At 30.3% G+C, this 14,243-nt stretch overlaps 2 protein-coding genes across 4 annotated transcripts in view; one reads left to right on the top strand and one right to left on the bottom strand.

The window, feature by feature from the left end:
- The window catches only part of LOC136777402 (putative fatty acyl-CoA reductase CG5065), a 243,313-nt gene that overhangs the window by 126,402 nt on the left and 102,668 nt on the right, over positions 1-14,243 (top strand). The window lies entirely within an intron of this gene.
- On the bottom strand, positions 10,847-13,017 carry LOC136777633 (uncharacterized). Its single transcript, XM_066734072.1, has 6 exons — positions 12,771-13,017; positions 12,546-12,688; positions 12,022-12,175; positions 11,549-11,682; positions 11,066-11,297; positions 10,847-10,950 (listed from the first exon to the last, which is right to left on the bottom strand). Exons 1-6 carry the CDS (start codon positions 13,015-13,017, stop codon positions 10,847-10,849), a joined length of 1,014 nt encoding a protein of 337 aa, XP_066590169.1.

Raw genomic sequence — 14,243 nt, 5'->3', positions numbered from 1 at the left:
AAATAAATCTCCAACGAAAATACCGGCAACACAAAGGATTGAAATCACTCATAAATTCGACAAGTAATAAAGAGGTAACGTAAAGCACTGAGACCGCATAATTTAGGCAACTAAAAAAAGTGAATGAATAATTAATTATTATATATATTTTGTATACATACTACTTGCCGGGATGGGCTAAAAAGTGTAGAGTAGTAGATATTTCAAAATGCAACTCTGTAACGATGATTTAAATATACTTTACACTATTTGGCCAGTCATGAGAAGTAGTATGTATACAAAAATTATGTAATAATTAATTATTCATTCACTTTTTTAATTACCTAAATTATGCGATCTCAGTGCTTTACGTTACCGCTTGATTACTTGTCGAATTTATGAGTGATTTCAATCCTTTGTGTTGCCGGAATTTTTGTTTGAGATTTATTTTCTATAATAACTTTCTTTGTTGTTACCTTTATTGGGACCAATTATAACTACTTGTCTAATCTGAATGATGTCAATACTTTGTGTTACCAGTATTTTTATTTGCTATTTATTCTCTGTAATAATTTTTCTTGCTGGAATTACTATTTTTGAAGAGAAAGGGCAAAATTACTTGCCGTTTTTTTTTACACGAAAGTGTTTCTTGGGGGGATCTCAGGACTTTTTGTAATATTTCGAAGTTTTCTTAGGAATATATTTTTTGATGAAAATGAAATAAAACGTAGTAAACTCATATTGATAGTATGTGTATTCGATTTATTGAATTTTATTGAACGGGAATATATATTATAAAATATAAATAATAACATTTAAGAAAATATTTTTAATATTTAAAAGTAAGAAAAAACAAAGGAAAAAAATTATAAAATCGTAATGAATATTTTTTTTTAGGAAAGATAAAATATTTGATGAAAAAAATATTCGTTACATGATTTTAATTTAAATGGCGCTCTACCCAGTAAAAAACTATTTGAAAATGATAGCAAGTTATTGTGGAATTGATATAATTTTCAAATAATTTACTTACTGGGAAAATTGCAGCCGAAGGCGCTATAATTGCGGCCAATATTTAGTGAAATGGCGTTTTAAACGCAGCCGTGGTGCTAATATTGTTGAACATGTTAAGATGTATTTACCCATGATAACAACTTTCAACATTTATAAAAGCTGCCGTTAGAGATAAGAATCACATAATATATTGAATGAATTAAATTTCCTCAAAGAATATCAAGAGACACGGTAATGTCTCGACGGCAAGTACATAAAGGTAGGTATAGACGTGTTCTATACCGCCATCGAGGCACTACTCTCTTATACAGCAAGTTTGGCCGTCTCAATTTTCTAACTGATTTATCTCCGTAAATAATCAATTGTCATGATTTAAATAAGGCTTTTTTGAAATAGTTTTGAAAAAGCTTTCATTTGAACCTATAAACATCAAAATCGGTTTACGCAATCCAGAGATATCATACCCTCTTAGCTATATATATACAGGGAGGTTCTCTAACAGCGGCATATAGGAGATTCGTGTTAGTTGACTATAGCCCTCAGGATGATGGTATCTGAGAGCGCTGATTGGTCAATATCATATAGTGCCAACATGAAATGGTCCGTTACCAATAGATGAATACGAAAAATGAGACCCATCCGCCATTTTGGAGTAGAGAAGTGTTTACATGCTAGTTGTAGAAGAAAGAGGTGTGAAATGGAAAAATGTCAAATAGTGAGGTTACTAAAGTAAAAATGGAAAATAATGAATGGAAGGTTCGAATATTCTTACTTTCCATTCATTATTTTCCATTTTTACTTTAGTAACCTCACTATTTGACATTTTTCCATTTCACACCTCATTCTTCTACAACTAGCATGTAAACACTTCTCTACTCCAAAATGGCGAATGGGTCTCATTTTTCGTATTCATCTATTGGTAACGGACCATTTCATGTTGGCACTACATGATGTTGACCAATCAGCGCTCTCAGATACCATCATCCTGAGCGCTATAGTCAACTAACACGAATCTCCTATATGCCGCCGTTAGAGAACCTCCCTGTATATATATATATATATATATATATATATATATCGAAATATTAAGATTTTCCTCCGTCATCTTTTCCTTCTCCAGATTTATGTATGTCTCGAGCTGAAGTTAACCGCTAAAGAAAATGACGTCATTTTTTCTCAGTGTTGCCAACCGGTTATACTCAACGACAAATCCAGTGTTGTGAACTATCAAATAAAATCGATGTTATCGATATAACTAATCCGGCGACTTGTTAACTGTCAATTGTAATGTAAGGTTATGTATATTTAATACAGTGAGGTTGTTCATTGTTATGTTAGTGAATGTGTTTACTTTTTAAAATGATAAATAAATTCGAATAATTATGACATAAGGAGTCGGTAATTATTAGATAAGTAAAACATAATATTTTAGAATACAGGACGTTATATGTTTTGTGGTACTTTGTGAAATTTCTTTTTCAGATAAATTAAAATAGAAAATTTCTGTTTTCATTATTGAGGATAGAGCTGACTGGATAAAGTAAGATTAATATTTACATATTTTCAATACTGTGCCAAGGAGAAGTATACTTTCAACATTTATGTGCATTGGTCATTATCAGGAACATATTAATTGCAAGAAATTGTTAAGGGAATCCATCGAGGTCGAATTTTTTAACTTCCAATTATCTTCTAAGATTTTAGAAATATTAAAATTTTTATAAGGACTAAAGTTATTTGTTGAGATCCATTCTATAACGGTAAGAAGCCCGTTTTCCAAAAATATGAAAAATAAAATATAACAAGATTAAAATTTTACCCTGTAAAACAAATCACTATTTTTATTGAAACAATAAGTCTTTACAACTATGGGCGAGAGTGTAATGAGTAGTTTGAGACCAAAAAGAAGCTAATATTAATAAAATTTTCGAATATTTTTGGCTAAAACGAATACAGCTAAACGAAGGACAGTATCGAATCGATTTTACCGACTCGATCCTATGTCAGTATATCCGACAAGGACAGATAGATTAACTATTTCGCTATGTTAAGAACGTTTGTCTTTTCTCTGCTACTCATAGCCTAAAGACATTAAGAAATCTTGCTTACCATATAATATCCCTGCTATTATGCGATAACAGCGGAACAGTGCTATTACGATTTATTTTCAGCTGGAAAGAAAGGTGTATGAAGAATATATGACTTTACCCTCCTTTCTTATAAATCAATGAAACTGTGCGTAATTATTTTATTACAAGTTAGACTCTAGAAGCTGATATATTTGAACGAGACATTACAGGTGTACCAATCTCAGCGTGCCTTATTGTGAGTTTCTATGTGTTTATCACAATTAACAAATGAACCAACACATACGGGTTAGCGAGAAAGCACAGTAAGATCATACATTCGTACAGTTTATCCAATTTTATCAATTTTTAGAGGTCAGACTGTGATATAAGAATTATGCAGAGTTTCGTTGATTCATGAAGAAGGGGGTAGAGCATATATTATTGAAAATCGTTTCTTTTCACCCGAGAATAAACCCTATTTGCATTGTTAAAATGCAATCTCCTACCAACAGGAATATTTGTAATGGGTAATTATTAGTATTTATGCTGGGAATAGTAAGGTGATGACGAACAACATTCTTCATATGGCGAAATAGCTAATACGCCTGTGCTTGTCTAAAATATTGACATACAAGAGTCGGTAAAACAGATTTGATACTGTCCTTCATTTAGCTGAATTATAGTTTTAGCCAAAAATCTTCTACAATTTTAGAAATATCAGCTTGTTTTTGGTCTCAAGTTACTCATTATATTCTCACCCATAGCTGTAAAGACTTACTTTTTCAATAAATATAGTGATTTATTTCACAGAGTAAAATTTTATTCTTGTTATATTTTATTTTTCATATTATTGTAAAATGGGCTTCTTACCGTTATAGAATGGATCTCAACGAATACGTTTAGTCCTTACAAAGATGTTAATATTTCTAAAATTCTAAAAGATAATTAGACGTTAAACAATTCAATCTCGATGGATCCCCTTAAAGTATTTGAAAATCATATGCCAAACTTCCAGGTATTGAAATCAGTAACAAAATGCATGTTTAACTTTTTTTTCTTTGAACTGATGTGGAAGTTAACTCCCCGATAAGTTATATCATATATACAAACAATTTTTCAGGAAACAATAAAACTTTCTTATTACTACGATTAAAGAAAAGTAGATGAATATTTTCTAATCGTTATTTAATATTCAATTATAATGTAAAAAAGTATTAAAACCAAATATTTATCTACGCTTGCCTAATCAGAACAGAAAGACTATTATTATTATCTCCAAAAAAATGATTCAAATTTCATTTTTTATAAGAATAGCATTGAATTTTATAATATAATATGTAATATATTTTTTGGTACTTAGTGAGATTTTATTTCAGATTGAATTACAATAACGTGTTTATTGTGTCATTGTGCAGGCATGAGGTATAATATTTAATAGAAGAAGTCAAAAATGATACCAGTTTACCATAGAAAGAGCCATAATGCAAAGTTAATGTTGGGAGTTAAACCTAAGGAAAAGGTGGAGATATTAAAAAATTTGGAAGCCAATTTTTAATAGTGAAAGCTTGCAGGTGATTTTGGGCATAAACTCTTTGAAATATTTAAGTCAATTAAATAATAAATATAATGATAACATCATCTATATAGAAATGAAACAATGAAAAGAAGTCATCATTTTAATATTTTCCATGCGATAGAATATACAGTGAATAATTTTGCAAAACTGAAAGCAGTATATCCACAAAAGAGAAGCATCGATTGCACTAATTTGTGTATTTTCTAGTTTATATTAATGAAAAGAAAATACAAATGCGGCACTATATAGTTTGCTTGAAAAAGAGCCCTGATTCATAGTTGATATTGGGAGTAACAGTTAAGAAAAAGGTACAAAAAGGGATCAATTTCTAAGCAGTTCCTTGAAAGTGAAGGACTTGTAGGTGATTTTGGGCATAAAATTTTAGAAATATAAATCAAATAGTTAAAGAAAATTATAATAAAATCATATAGCTGTGTAAAGATGAAAATAATTCATGATTTCAATCAGTTACATGTGATGAGGCATACAGTGAATAAAATTAGGAAACTGAAAGCTGTATATTTAATAAAGAGAGGCATATATGGTATAAATTGGTGTATTTCCTACTTTATATTAATGAAAGGAAAATATAAATGGCACTAGTGTGCTGTGTGTGTAGAGAAAGTGCCATAATTCAAAGTTGATGTTGAGGGTAACAGCTAAGAAAATGATGGATATATATGGGTTAATTTATAAGAAGATCCTTGAGAGTGAAATGCCTGCAGGTGATTTTGGGCATACAACTTTGGAATTAGAAATTACATAGTTGATCAAAATTATAATAAAATCATGTAAATGTGTAAATATGAAAGGAATTCAGAATTTCAATATTTCACATGTAATAGAACATACAGTGTGTAACTTCAAGAAACTGAAAGCAGTATACCTAAAAAACATAGACTTCCATTGCATTAATTGGTATATATTTTACAGTTTATATTAATGAAAAGAATATATAAATGTCACTAGTTTACCAGGGAAAGAGCCATAATGCAAAGATGATAGTGAGAGTAACACCTAAGAAAAAAGTGGATTTAAAGGTAAATTTAGAAACAAATTTTTGAAAGCGAAAGGCTTTAATGTGATATTGGGTATAAGATGTTGAAAATATAACTCAAACAGTCATTGAATCCTATTTTAAATGCCTCCAAAAGTGTAATTATGATAAGAACTCATCATTGTAATATTTTGTATTTTACTTAATAGAATAATAAATTAATATCTCGAATAGAAGCTTTACATTATGGAACGATGGGAATATTTGAAAATATTTTGTTAGATTTAATTAGATAAAACAATTTTTTAGTTATAATTCCTATATTCTTACAAAACGTTATAAGATCCTACAAAAAACAAGCTTCGCTTGTAAAAAAAGGACGGCAAGTACATAAGTCGTATTTAGCATGATTAATATATAGTAATATAAAATATTTTAATTAAAAAAAATAGTGAAATCCAAATGTTAGGCAAGTATAAATTTTTACCTTGGCGAAAATTGAAAATTGGAAAAAAGAAAATAGTAATGCAAAAATTACTTGCCGGGCCCGTTGTATGCAATCGTATTAAATAGCCACATTTTTAATTAACGAGAAGCAACGCTGATATTGAAAGATAGCGACTTACACATGAATATTACGGGCCCGGCAAGTAATTTTTGTATTACTATTTACTTCTTTCCAAATTTCGATTTTCGCCATGGTAAAAATTTATACTTGCCTAGCATTTGGATTTCACTATATTTTTTAATTAAAATATTTTATATTACTATATATTAATCATGCTAAATACGATTTATGTACTTGCCGTCTTTTTTTTACAAGCGAAGCTTGTTTTTTTTGTGAGATGTGTATATAATACAGCCTCACACTCTTACGTTATTGTTACTGTATTAATGTGCAAATAACATGGAGGTACAAAGTACCTGGAGAGAGCAATTTCATTAATATCTATTCATTTATTCTGTATACAGTTATTAATTTCGATCAAACATTTATATTAATATTTATATGCTTCTTGTGCTAATTTGAATGTGCAATATTTTATTGAACGTAAATTTATATAAATTATTGTTTTTTTTTAAATTTATTTGAAGTGGTTTACTTTAAATACCTTAATAAGTTTATATAATAGTGGTGATGGTCTGTTATAGATTACTCCAAATTCTAACGAGTCCAATGGACAAGTTGCATCAGCTTACATTTTCCGCCATTCACCAATCGTTTACATTCACTATGTATTATTAATTTGTCTTAGTTCACGGTATTCCGGTTAATTTTCCTTCTTGTAATCATATTTTTGCAATGATGAATATATATCGGTCTAATAAATTTTCCATTCCTCCAGCTGCTTCCTGCATCTTTCTAACACAATCTGCAATTCACCAAACAATAATAATATTAACAATTATATTTAACATAAAAATAAGCAGAAAAACTAATTGAATTAAAATGAGATTTTGCAAAATGTCATTTACCTTCTAATTTTTCCCCTTATCATTCATATTAGCTAATCTATTTAGCCTACGTCAGCTTATAGTGTAAGCTGGCATATGACTACTTATAAGTGCATAAAATTACGTAGATTCATTATTTAAATATACAAATAAACCGAGTTATGTCAAATTTAAAAGATGAAAGAAGATTTATTTATTAATACAACTTTCTGACCTCATTGAAATAAGTCGCAAGAGATTAGTGCATGTTAAATTACTGTTTGCGTACCTTTACACATATAATTTATCAGTTTAAGGTATCTTCGATTTTTCCAGCTGCTTTCTGCATTTTTCTAATACTTCCTCCAATATAGGAAAAACAGTAACAATATTAACAATTATATTCAACACAAATCCTTATTGAATTGAACTGAATTATTTTAAAATGTCATAAACATTATAATATGTCCCACATTATTCATTTTAGCTTATCTAAATAGAGTATGCCAGCTTATAGTGAAAACTGGCATATGACTACTTATAAAATTGCGTAAAGTAACAGATTCAGTATTTAAACATACGTACAAACTAAGTTATGATAAATTTCAATGATGAAAGAAGATTAGTTCTTAATACAACCTTCTAACATCATTAAAATTAGTCACAAACAGTTACTGTATATCAAATTATTCTTTCTGTCTACCTTTATATGTATAGTATGTCATTCTAATCAATCTTCGATTACTCCAGCTATTTCCTGCATATTTCTAAAACAATCTGCTATTTAGGAGATAATAATAATATTAACTAACATATATAACAGAAAGACTAAGACTGAATTAAAACTAAATATTAATTGTTAAATGTTATTTACCTTCTAACTTGTCCATCGTAATCCATTATATCTGATTTAAATAAACTGAAACAGCATAAAGTATATGCTGGTATACGACTGCATATAAGTATATAAAAGTACTTATAGATTTAATGTTTAAACATACGTACAAACCAAGTTATGGCGAACTGAAATGATGAAAGAAGATTTATTTATTTATACAACCTTCTAACCTCATGGAAATTAATCACAAAAGATCGCTGTATGTTCAATTCTTCTTTCAGCATACCTTTATATATGTAATCTGTTTGATCTGCCATTCGTTCATCTGCTTTCTGCATTTTGCTAACAAAATCTGTAATTTTGAAACCATACTATAATAATAATATTAATAAACTGTAACGCGTACTTTTCCTGAGGATAGGACGATAAATAATTAAAGACAGAAATTCACGTTTTATACTGGGCAGCCCACAATCTGGTACGTGCCCTCTCTATATTCACCACTTTAATACAAAACTCTATATACAGCACAATTTATCGCCTTCCCCTGACCCGCCTAGAGGGGAACAATAATCTAAGTCAAAAAGAATACCGCACAAAAAAAATAATCGGGATCGATGCTTGTCCTTCCTAGGCTTGGGCTTTATCTTCTACAGCGGAGACGCGGAGCTTGAATTTATCTGCTTTAATTCCGTAAAGTGTTGGGCGCCAGGCCCCTACACTGGGCCACTCCGGTCCCCTGTTTCCTTCTCTTTACGCTGAAAATTACGCTGGCCCAACCTATTCTTCACTACCCATTTGAGACTCCAGATTCTTCACGGGTCGCCCGAGTTGGCAAAATTAGCATAAATCTACTGGAGGCTCTATTTTCCCTTCCTTTTCTGGCTTACGCCATATACATGCTGTTATACTCTAGCTTTCTTTCCGCGTAGGCTTATTACTCTTCCCGGGCCTCTATCTCCAATTCTCGCGTATCTAATTTGGCCGATCACGCCTTTTTTACCATCTACGACTCCTCCAACTGGTTACACATGGTCAGGCAGAGTTTTACGCATGCGATAGAACATGTGCATGTAACTGATCGCTTTTCTTATCTTATCGGCGCTTCGACCTCGAACTGCATTGATTTTTCCACCGGAAAGCAGACTTCCTTCTCTCTGTAGGCTTCTTTCTAGCTGGCCTCCTATTCTGGGTCTGATCCTTGCTTTCCTGTCTTGCCGGGTATCTGGACCTTAGTGCACGAGATTTTCTTAGCGCCTTCCTTTCCTTTGCATTCCTCTTTGCACGAGATGCTTATTAGGAATGAATATTTTCAGTTCGAATTTCGTTTTAAGCTCACCGGTGGCGCTACTAGGCCTTTGTAGCGGCGCTACTAGGCTCTCGCTGTAGCACGCAGTCTTGGCCCGAAATTCGAAAGGCAATTTTATTTACGTGTGGATTCCTTCAGAATCCACAACGTTACACAACATATTTATTAGTAAAACTGAGTAAATTAAAATTAGATATTGCAAAATGTTATTTAACTTCAAATTTGGTCTTCAGCATGCATTAAACTAACCTAAATAATCTACGTATTCAGGGTAATGGGCTATACCCCAACCATTTTCCTTATGTATTGACATCATTTTGCCACCAATTATTTTATTAAATGCAATGTAAAGAGCGTTTATAAATGCGCATTAATCTCTTGGTCACTTTATTTACTGTAACCAAAAAACAAAGAAACCACAAAGTATCATTCCTCAAATATTTAATTATTTATTCTAATAAACAATACTTACCTAATTGCTTTCTGGATCACTGCCATATAATTGATACATCCACATTTTACTATGAATTCACGTAGAATACTCACGTGCGAATCATACCAACAAAACGAACACTTAGATGGATACTACATACGTCGCGACTGCATTGCGGCCATATTGGAGTCTGTTTCACACCTATAGCACCAACACAGTTGCGACATGAATTCCTGCTATTGTGGGAAAGGCAAAAATTTAACAAGAAATCATTGCAAAGGCACACAGACTTTACTTATAAAGAGCGCCAAGCTCATGGCCCTTATGTATGAGCCAGTCTGAGGCTTGCCGGCTTGAGACTTTTCAAGGACGTGGCATGCTGTGAAATTAAAATGGATTCTCTAGGAAAATTACCAGTACACATTAATAAAAATCTAAATAAGGATTATATTCTATAACTGCTCTGTCTATCAATTCACAAGTATAAGTTAAGATAATTATACAGTTGTACATGGGATTTCGCCCCAAATCCACTGTTAACTCCTAAAGACAAGAGCAATGTGGTTATAATTAATTACAAGAAAATCTCTATATATAAATAAGAAATAAAAGAGTGAACATTAAATAACACTGAGGAGGTGGATCAATCTTATGATTCTCAATCCAGGCATGAACAAATCCAACTGGACAAAAGACCCTTTTCAAGTTTATCCAACGCTAGCCCTCCAAGAACCTAATTACTTGCTGCACTATCCCTGTAGGAAATATAAGGCACAAGCAAAAAGGTAACACTAGGTCAAGTAAGGCGTAGCCAAGTCCATCAATATCTAAATCATCACTACCCCCATGGAAAAATATATATTTCAAAATATAAATGAAAAATGTAAAAAATATATTAATAAATATATGTTCAATTATACGAGATTTGGCCGAAAAATTATAGTATAATATATATTCATGTTCATAATTTTAATTATATGCATGAATATATATTATAGTATAATTTTTCGGCCAAATCTCGTATAATTGAACATATATTTATTAATATATTTTGTGGTATCTTTAAATATACTTTATGATATATCACGAATATATAATCAATATATAATAAATGTAGTTTATAAAATATATGTATTAATTTTTTATTATATGTACTGTTTATTATTATTTATACAATTCATGTATGTATATATAAATTTACTGGGGTTTCTGCTGATGGCGAAGCTGATTCAGTTTGTTATTTAATGCTGTCTCCAGAATACTAGCATTATATACCACTGGATGTGCTGCCTTTACTGCATCTAGAAAGATTTAAATTTAAAGTATTGAAAAATCGGTCATAAACTATGTAAACAGATACACAGCAAATTTAACTTAAAAATCATTAAAGATTTTTGGATAGATTAATATTATTACCTTTTATTGCTTTTAGTTTATTTGGGTCTAATGCTGTATGTACAGAAACTTTATCCTCTCCTTCGGTTTTTATTTTGGGAGCTCCACCTTTTAAATTACTCCGTAGCAGAGTTTCCAAAGGAAATGAGGCCATCATCAATGCTATTGCCATCCCTGTATAGCTGTTCCTTGTTTTGGCGAAATTCCATTGATTTTCAGTAATTTTAATTCCGCTTCCTTTATAAATTTCAACCTAAAAAGTTAAAGATTATATAATAAATTAAATTTATATACCTTTGACTCTTATAAAGTATTAAATGACATGTATTTACAAACTAAAGAAGCATTAACAGTCAACATAAAACTGAATCTCATATTAAAAAATTGTAGATTTATTCAATACAAATCCAGAAAGTGCGAATACCTTATATGAACTTTTACTTAATTTTCTCAGATGATGCGTGCATATAAATTTTATTTAAATTTTTTTTGTAATACATTTACCATTTTTTCGTTTTCGTCTTCATCCTCACTGCAGTTCTTATAGCTTCCCATTTTTTTTAAATTTGTATAATTCCTTTTTAGCTCTGCTACATCTTTTTCTAGCTGCATAATTTTATCACTTTGTTCTTGCATAGCTAAAAATAAATAAATAATTTAATAAATATTTAATAATTATGAAAAAATATTTACGCTTTAATAATAAAGAAATGGCCGTTATTATAATGTATAACGAATAATCTACTATGTTTTAAAATCTTTCAAGAAAAATAAATAATTAAAATTTATTTTGAGGCAGATAGTAAAAATTTACTTTATAAAAGAAGTATGCCTAGACAATACATATATGTTTGTGTATATCAAAACTTATCGTGTGTATGTCGAGTCATTACAATGTATCTGGGCCCAGAGTGTAAAATTTCTTTATCATCAAAATGTGCGTAATTTTATATTGCTTAAACTGATTGACAATTTACTTTTACTCAATTCTTTGTAATCTGGAAAGGCTGAAACTTGGCTCTCTTTGGGTTTTGAGTTTGACCACAAATTGTCTCTCCTATCCCATGCATTTAATTGTGCAGAATTTTCACTTGCTTCATAACGAGGCTTCTTGCTTATTTCTTTTAATTCCTGCAAAAATTTGAAGCAAATAATATACAGATGAAACAAAACTGTACAAACACATAGATTTTATTTCTAAGAAATGCATTTTTTTGCGCATTCATTGATCGTTTTCTACGATTAACATTAGTATTTTATTTTGCACAGCATATTTTTAGAAATTTATTATTAATTTCATAAATGATAATAAATTTAAAAAAAAATTGCTGCGTATAATAAAATACTAATGACAAAACAGAGAAATAATTAACAACCGATAATAAAATTTAAGTATATAAACTGCAAGTATAAAGCACATGCTATGTCAATCATAGAAACTAGTTAAAAAAAAATCATAGTAACCATAGTAATTTTTAAGAAAGTCATATATTTTACTAACAATATCCGAATCCTCAGTACTGCTTGTATCCATGGAATGGGGATTATCGTCTGAGGTGTTTTCTTCAAGGCCTTGATTGCTGCATCGTGGTGATTTGACACCTTCTATAATCTGCAATGTATTTTCCAATTCTTCTTGTTTTTCTGTAATAATCGCATTTCATTCAAATGATACAATAATAATTAATCAGTAAGATAAGACTTCAAAAAAATAATTAATATATACCTGATATTTGAATAATCAGCCCATCAAATAAATTCCAACCTCCTTTAGGCCTTTTTCTTCCGTTTCGCCATTCTATGGCATATGGAATTTTCTTGCATTTATAGTCGGAATTATATTTACAAAAGTCAAAGTTTCTTATCCATTCCACTGGCACATCAGTGGAATACGTATTTTTCGCAGTTCCTTCCGTCCATTTGACTAAAGCAAATAATTTCTTATGTTTGCTCAAATTTTTCGATTTAGACATCTTGGTTACTTTTCTAATGTGCTCTACGTAGAAAACAATAGTGTTCAATTGTTTAGTTTGAAAACTGATAGTAATGGATATTTCCAATCGCATAAAGGCGGCTGCTCATTACTATATCGCTGTATAGTATATTAAATGAGTCCAACGACAAAACATTATTGTACATATGATACGACATCTGATTCGCGCCACAAATCACAATCCATTCACATTTATTATGCACCAATATCTAATATTTTATAGATATAGGGTATTCCACATAAAACTTAGGCTTTTAGATTTCGTATTTAGGACTTATTTATCTAAAATACAAATGACTAAAAATGTATTTTTAATTCTTGTTATAATTCCGAATAATTTTACTACAGCGGAAGAGGAAAAACTAATGGCTGAACCGGTAGAAAAAAAAAGGCGTGGGTCTTATAACTGTTTTAATTATCACAAAAGCAAAGCATCAATTCCACAGCGAACTCAAAGACGCCATAGAGAAAGATTGTATGGGTATGTCCAAAATGCGCAAATATATGCAACTAGGATGGTGACAAATTTCTAATATAACGATATACACATAATTGTTTTCCTTATCGTAAAACTCATCCATCCATAAATAAATCATTATTACACAGTAATTAAATCGTTAAGAAGTTATTATTTTATTTCTTTCAATTTGCAGAAAAATATTTCTTGCTTCATTATGTACGCCTCTCACAAATACTGCTGATAATTCTACAGAAGAAGTCACTCTTTCTGTAAGAACACATTCATTTTATTTACAATTATAATTGATAGAAAAAAGTAAAAATCATATTGTTTTTATATAGAAAGTAAATAATACTACCAACTATGATGAAAACAATGAAGAATTTATGACAAGTGAGAGCGAAGGGATTAATGTCAATATTAATGATATAGACCCATTGATAATAAGTAACAATAATGACCAAGATATTGAAAACGATGAAAATAATTATGAACAGGGGAATGAAAATGAATGTACAAACTCTACATTTAATTCCCAGCTATCCGAATATCCTATTGAAGATTTAATTAATAGCTTAATTATAATGGCTTTGAAGCAACGTCATAATTTAACTCACGCAGCAGCTGAAGATGTATCAAAATTGATGAAAACACAAAACTCCTACGAAGGAACTGATTTTAATTCATACCATTCGAAAAAGTTGCTTGAATCCTTCGCAACAACTATTTTAGTTTATCATTTTTGT

The sequence above is a fragment of the Prorops nasuta genome, unplaced genomic scaffold (assembly GCF_024137725.1).
Source record: "Prorops nasuta isolate Cenicafe-Biocafe unplaced genomic scaffold, Cenicafe_Pnas_1.2 PNAS00011, whole genome shotgun sequence".
Classification (NCBI taxonomy): Eukaryota; Metazoa; Arthropoda; class Insecta; order Hymenoptera; family Bethylidae; genus Prorops; species Prorops nasuta.
Note: the sequence above shows the minus strand (reverse complement) of the source record. Positions and strands in the feature narration are given on the sequence as shown.